General features: G+C 42.0%; 1 protein-coding gene across 2 annotated transcripts in view; it reads left to right on the top strand.

Moving 5' to 3' along the window:
* Nucleotides 1–380: 380 nt before the first annotated feature.
* tubgcp5 (tubulin gamma complex component 5) overlaps nt 381–6,000 on the top strand; it is a 60,235-nt gene continuing 54,615 nt past the window's right edge. For both annotated transcript variants that reach the window (XM_045697508.1, XM_045697507.1), the window contains exons 1-5: nt 381–968; nt 1,075–1,128; nt 1,218–1,326; nt 2,224–2,320; nt 2,414–2,490. In XM_045697508.1, coding sequence (XP_045553464.1) covers nt 829–968; nt 1,075–1,128; nt 1,218–1,326; nt 2,224–2,320; nt 2,414–2,490 — 477 coding nt within the window. In that variant the 5' untranslated portion in view covers nt 381–828. The remainder of the gene's footprint in view (nt 969–1,074; nt 1,129–1,217; nt 1,327–2,223; nt 2,321–2,413; nt 2,491–6,000) is intronic.

Raw genomic sequence — 6,000 nt, 5'->3', positions numbered from 1 at the left:
TGTTGCCATGCTGTGGTGTCATGTTGTGCTGCTGCCATGATGTGGTGTCATGTTGTGCTGTTGCCATGCTGTGTTGTCATGTTGTGCTGTTGCCATGCTGTGTTGTCTCTTGGGTCTCATTTTATGTGGTGTTGTGGTGTCTCTCTTGTCATGTGTGTTTTGTCCTATATTTTTATTACATTTTTTAAATGTTTAATCCCAGACCCCATCCCCGCACAAGTCCTTTTGTATTCTGGTAGGCCGTCATTGTAAATAAGAATTTGTTCTTAACTGAGAATGTGTTCTCAGTTAACTTTCCGAGTTAAATAAAGGTAAAAAAAAAAAACATGTTTTGCAATACGGGCTTTTATTTTGAAGGTTTCCTCATTACTATAGGACAGTGACGTCATCGTTAGCGTTGCATGGAGACAGCTAGCTATCAAAATACAGAAATTAACGGCGGAGAGCTGAAAAAACCCCCAAATTAATTCATTGCAACGTGTTCTGATGCATAAATAATGCACGCAAAGATTTTAATTTCTCTAGTTTAGTATCATAACTTCAAGGGACGTGTCTTTAGATATCCCTTGTTGACGTTTGATTGCTGGAGCTCTTTCCTCGTTGCTAACGCGTAGCTAGCTAGCTCCCATTGAATGAAATTCAACGTTACGGCCAGCTAGTAAGCTGGCTAGCTAATTTGAAAACATTTAGCTGGCACTATCCGACGATACAGCATCAAGTATTCAGCTATCAATACATGCAGTTTCGTCGTTGGTGAATTTACAGCACAGTGAATGTTTTTAGCTTTGCTAACTAGCTAGCTAACGTTAGCCCAAATTGACCACAACAATGTCACAGGCGCACTGGACCAAATTCGAAAAGGAGACCGAGGAAGAGGTGAAGAACCTGGTCAAACAGATCAGTGGGATTCAAGATGAAGAAGACCAGAACTTTCAACTGGCACTGAAATTTACCTGGTCCAATTTCAGGTAAGGATGCCACATTTTTAATGATGATTACACAGCTGTTTTAGGTGATATGGTTAAAAGATTGACCTTTCTGATGGTCATCGTGGGTTTGTCTCTGTCTTGGCAGGTTTCACCGTTTCCTAGATGCCAACAGTCATAAAGTTCAACGCAGTGTGAATGGGTGAGTTGGCAAACAGGTTATATGATTTGTGTATGTAGAATGAACGTTTACCTGTTAATTATGAGCATGATGAAATACCGCTGTTTCAGGATCTATGAGAAACTGATGGTGCATTCAGACCTGAGTAAAGCAGAGAGCTGGGTCAGACTGACAGAAGAGTTCCTCAACTCACCTCTACCGAACACAGATGGAATTAAGGTATGGTTAGACAAGAAACATACTGCACACAGACTGTATAATTACAAGTGGGGGGGGGGGCAGGTAGCCTAGCGTTGCGCCAGTAACTGAAAAGTCAGTGTAAGTTGGCCATTTGATTAGTTTAGTTGTTCAGCAGTCTTATGGCCCTGGGTGTAGAAGCTGTTAAGGAGCATTTTGGTCTTAGACTTGGCGCTCCGGTACCGCTTGCCGTACGGTAGTAGAGAGAACAGTCTATGACTTGCGTGACTGGAGTCTTTGACAAATTTTTTTGGGGGCCTTCCTCTGACACCGCCTGGTATAGAGGTCATGGATGTCAAGAAGCTTGGCCCCAGGGATGTACTGGGCCGTACACACTACCCTCTGTAGCGCCTTACGGAGCAGTTGCCATAACCAGGCAGTGATCCAACCAGTCAGGATGCTCTCGATGTTGCAGCTGTAGAACTTTTTGAGGATCTGAGGACCCCATGCCAAATCTTTTCAGTCTCCTGATGGGGGAAAAGGTGTTGTCGTGCCCTCTTCACGACTGTCTTGGCGTGTTTCGACCATGATAGTTTGTGGTGTGAAAATGTCAGTGAAGATACTTGCCGGTTGGTTCGCACAGGCTTTGAGTACACGTCCTGGTAATCCGTCTGGCCCCGCGGCTTTGTGAACGTTGACCTGTTTAATGGTCTTGCTCACATCGGCTACGGAGAGCGTTTATCACACAGTCGTCCTGAACAGCTAGTGCTCTCATGCATGCTTCAGTGTTTCTTGCTTCAAAAGCGAGCATAAAAGGCATTTAGCTCGTCTGGCAGGCTCGCATATAATCAACATAATCCACACAGCCTGTATCATAAAATGAACCTGTTAGTTTGCAGTGCAGTGACCTACCTTATGTCCTCCTGTGTTTTGTTACAGACTGACGTTCATCACAGTCTCCTGGACCTTCTCCTACACCTCTCAGACTCTCCCCTTAACTCCAACTACAGCGAGACACCCAGACTGAAGGAGACTGGTGAGTACATAACCCATTTCATTCCTCCGATAAGTCCTCTTACTCCTGATGTGTTCTCAGTCTGGACTACGTGATCCCTTTGTGTCTGTGTAGAGAAAGAAGACGACTTTGACTGGTTTGGATATTTACAGGAAGGAGAACTAGACACAGGCCCATACCCAGACACCCCAGTGAGTAAAACATGCTTCAACCCTTCTTCTGCTTATTTTCCATTTCAAACATGTTCTGTGATATTTACCCCTTTTCATTATATTATTACCAGAATATACTGTACTGTTTTGAAACCGTGGTGGTCTCCAAACGCCACCCTGTTGACCAGAGCCATCTGTTTGCAACGCCAGGGTTGTGGGTTCGATTCCCACGGGGGGCCAGTACACAAAAAAAGAAATGAAATGTATGCATTCACTACTGTAAGTCGCTCTGGATAAGAGCGTCTGCTAAATGACTAAAATGTGAATGTTATATAATTCACCAATACATTTCTGTCTCTAACAGGAGTCGCTCTACTACTACTACTGAGTGATTAGTGCTTTTTTGAGATCGGTTTCGATTCCATTATTTCAAAAGATTATTGATTGTTATTTTCTTTTCTTTTGTTTAAACATCAAACGCATTATAAAATCATGACATTAAAATGATTTCAGAGCTTTTTAATGGAAAAAGACAAAAATAGTGAAAGAAAATATTCCATTGTCTTTGTCCACATCAATTGAAAAACAGGAAATTCCTATGAAATAATACAATATTTCAGTTGTGTATATTGCTTTTTAAAAAAAAATTATTTGATGACTTTAATATTTTTAATTCCTTCAAGTCATCATCTCATCTATGCTAAGGCAGTAGCAGCCAGCCAGACCATCTAACGTAATGTCTGCTCTCCCCGTGCTGTCTTCAGTCGTCCTATTTAGCTAGCCTGCCTAAGTACGCTTCAGAGCTGTTTGACCAAATCATTTGACTAGTTATTCAAAGTAGATGAGGCATACTTCCACCAACTCTCTATCCCTTGTCCTTGTGTACATTTCTCTCTCATGCAGTCTGTGTGTCTGTTAAACATCTCTACCATAGGAGAGGTCTGTTAAACATCTCTACCATAGGAGAGGTCTGTTAAACATCTCTCTATCTAGGAGAGGTCTGTTAAACATCTCTCTATCTAGGAGAGGTCTGTTAAACATCTCTCTATCTAGGAGAGGTCTGTTAAACATCTCTCTATCTAGGAGAGGTCTGTTAAACATCTCTCTATCTAGGAGAGGTCTGTTAAACATCTCTCTATCTAGGAGAGGTCTGTTAAACATCTCTCTATCTAGGAGAGGTCTGTTAAACATCTCTCTATCTAGGAGAGGTCTGTTAAACATCTCTCTATCTAGGAGAGGTCTGTTAAACATCTCTCTATCTAGGAGAGGTCTGTTAAACATCTCTCTATCTAGGAGAGGTCTGTTAAACATCTCTCTATCTAGGAGAGGTCTGTTAAACATCTCTCTATCTAGGAGAGGTCTGTTAAACATCTCTCTATCTAGGAGAGGTCTGTTAAACATCTCTCTATCTAGGAGAGGTCTGTTAAACATCTCTCTATCTAGGAGAGGTCTGTTAAACATCTCTCTATCTAGGAGAGGTCTGTTAAACATCTCTCTATCTAGGAGAGGTCTGTTAAACATCTCTCTATCTAGGAGAGGTCTGTTAAACATCTCTCTATCTAGGAGAGGTCTGTTAAACATCTCTCTATCTAGGAGAGGTCTGTTAAACATCTCTCTATCTAGGAGAGGTCTGTTAAACATCTCTCTATCTAGGAGAGGTCTGTTAAACATCTCTCTATCTAGGAGAGATCTGTTAAACATCTCTCTATCTAGGAGAGGTCTGTTAAACATCTCTCTATCTAGGAGAGGTCTGTTAAACATCTCTCTATCTAGGAGAGGTCTGTTAAACATCTCTACCATAGGAGAGGTCTGTTAAACATCTCTACCATAGGAGAGGTCTGTTAAACATCTCTCTATCTAGGAGAGGTCTGTTAAACATCTCTCTATCTAGGAGAGGTCTGTTAAACATCTCTCTATCTAGGAGAGGTCTGTTAAACATCTCTCTATCTAGGAGAGGTCTGTTAAACATCTCTCTATCTAGGAGAGGTCTGTTAAACATCTCTCTATCTAGGAGAGGTCTGTTAAACATCTCTCCCGTAGGAGAGGTCTGTTAAACATCTCTCCCGTAGGAGAGGTATGTTAAACATCTCTACCGTAGGAGAGGTATGTTAAACATCTCTACCGTAGGAGAGGTCTGTTAAACATCTCTACCGTAGGAGAGGTCTGTTAAACATCTCTCTACCGTAGGAGAGGTCTGTTAAACATCTCTACCGTAGGAGAGGTCTGTTAAACATCTCTCTACCGTAGGAGAGGTCTGTTAAACATCTCTCTACCGTAGGAGAGGTCTGTTAAACATCTCTCTACCGTAGGAGAGGTCTGTTAAACATCTCTCTATCTAGGAGAGGTCTGTTAAACATCTCTCTATCTAGGAGAGGTCTGTTAAACATCTCTCTATCTAGGAGAGGTCTGTTAAACATCTCTCTATCTAGGAGAGGTCTGTTAAACATCTCTCTATCTAGGAGAGGTCTGTTAAACATCTCTCTATCTAGGAGAGGTCTGTTAAACATCTCTCTATCTAGGAGAGGTCTGTTAAACATCTCTCTATCTAGGAGAGGTCTGTTAAACAGCTCTCTATCTAGGAGAGGTCTGTTAAACAGCTCTCTATCTAGGAGAGGTCTGTTAAACAGCTCTCTATCTAGGAGAGGTCTGTTAAACAGCTCTCTATCTAGGAGAGGTCTGTTAAACAGCTCTCTATCTAGGAGAGGTCTGTTAAACAGCTCTCTATCTAGGAGAGGTCTGTTAAACAGCTCTCTATCTAGGAGAGGTCTGTTAAACATCTCTCTATCTAGGAGAGGTCTGTTAAACATCTCTCTATCTAGGAGAGGTCTGTTAAACATCTCTCTACCATAGGAGAGGTCTGTTAAACATCTCTCTACCATAGGAGAGGTCTGTTAAACAACTCTCTATCTAGGAGAGGTCTGTTAAACATCTCTCTATCTAGGAGAGGTCTGTTAAACAGCTCTCTATCTAGGAGAGGTCTGTTAAACATCTCTCTATCTAGGAGAGGTCTGTTAAACATCTCTCTATCTAGGAGAGGTCTGTTAAACATCTCTCTATCTAGGAGAGGTCTGTTAAACATCTCTCTATCTAGGAGAGGTCTGTTAAACATCTCTCTATCTAGGAGAGGTCTGTTAAACATCTCTCTATCTAGGAGAGGTCTGTTAAACAACTCTCTATCTAGGAGAGGTCTGTTAAACATCTCTCCCGTAGGAGAGGTCTGTTAAACATCTCTCCCGTAGGAGAGGTCTGTTAAACATCTCTCCCGTAGGAGAGGTCTGTTAAACATCTCTCCCGTAGGAGAGGTCTGTTAAACATCTCTCTACTGTAGGAGAGGTCTGTTAAACATCTCTCTACTGTAGGAGAGGTCTGTTAAACATCTGTCTACTGTAGGAGAGGTCTGTTAAACATCTCTCTATCTAGGAGAGGTCTGTTAAACATCTCTACCATAGGAGAGGTCTGTTAAACATCTCTACCATAGGAGAGGTCTGTTAAACATCTCTACCATAGGAGAGGTCTGTTAAACATCTCTACCATAGGAGAGGTCTGTTA

The sequence above is a fragment of the Salmo salar genome, chromosome ssa16 (assembly GCF_905237065.1).
Source record: "Salmo salar chromosome ssa16, Ssal_v3.1, whole genome shotgun sequence".
NCBI lineage: Eukaryota > Metazoa > Chordata > Actinopteri > Salmoniformes > Salmonidae > Salmo > Salmo salar.
The sequence above is the reverse complement of the archived record's forward strand: the minus strand, read 5'-3'. Positions and strand labels throughout refer to the sequence as shown.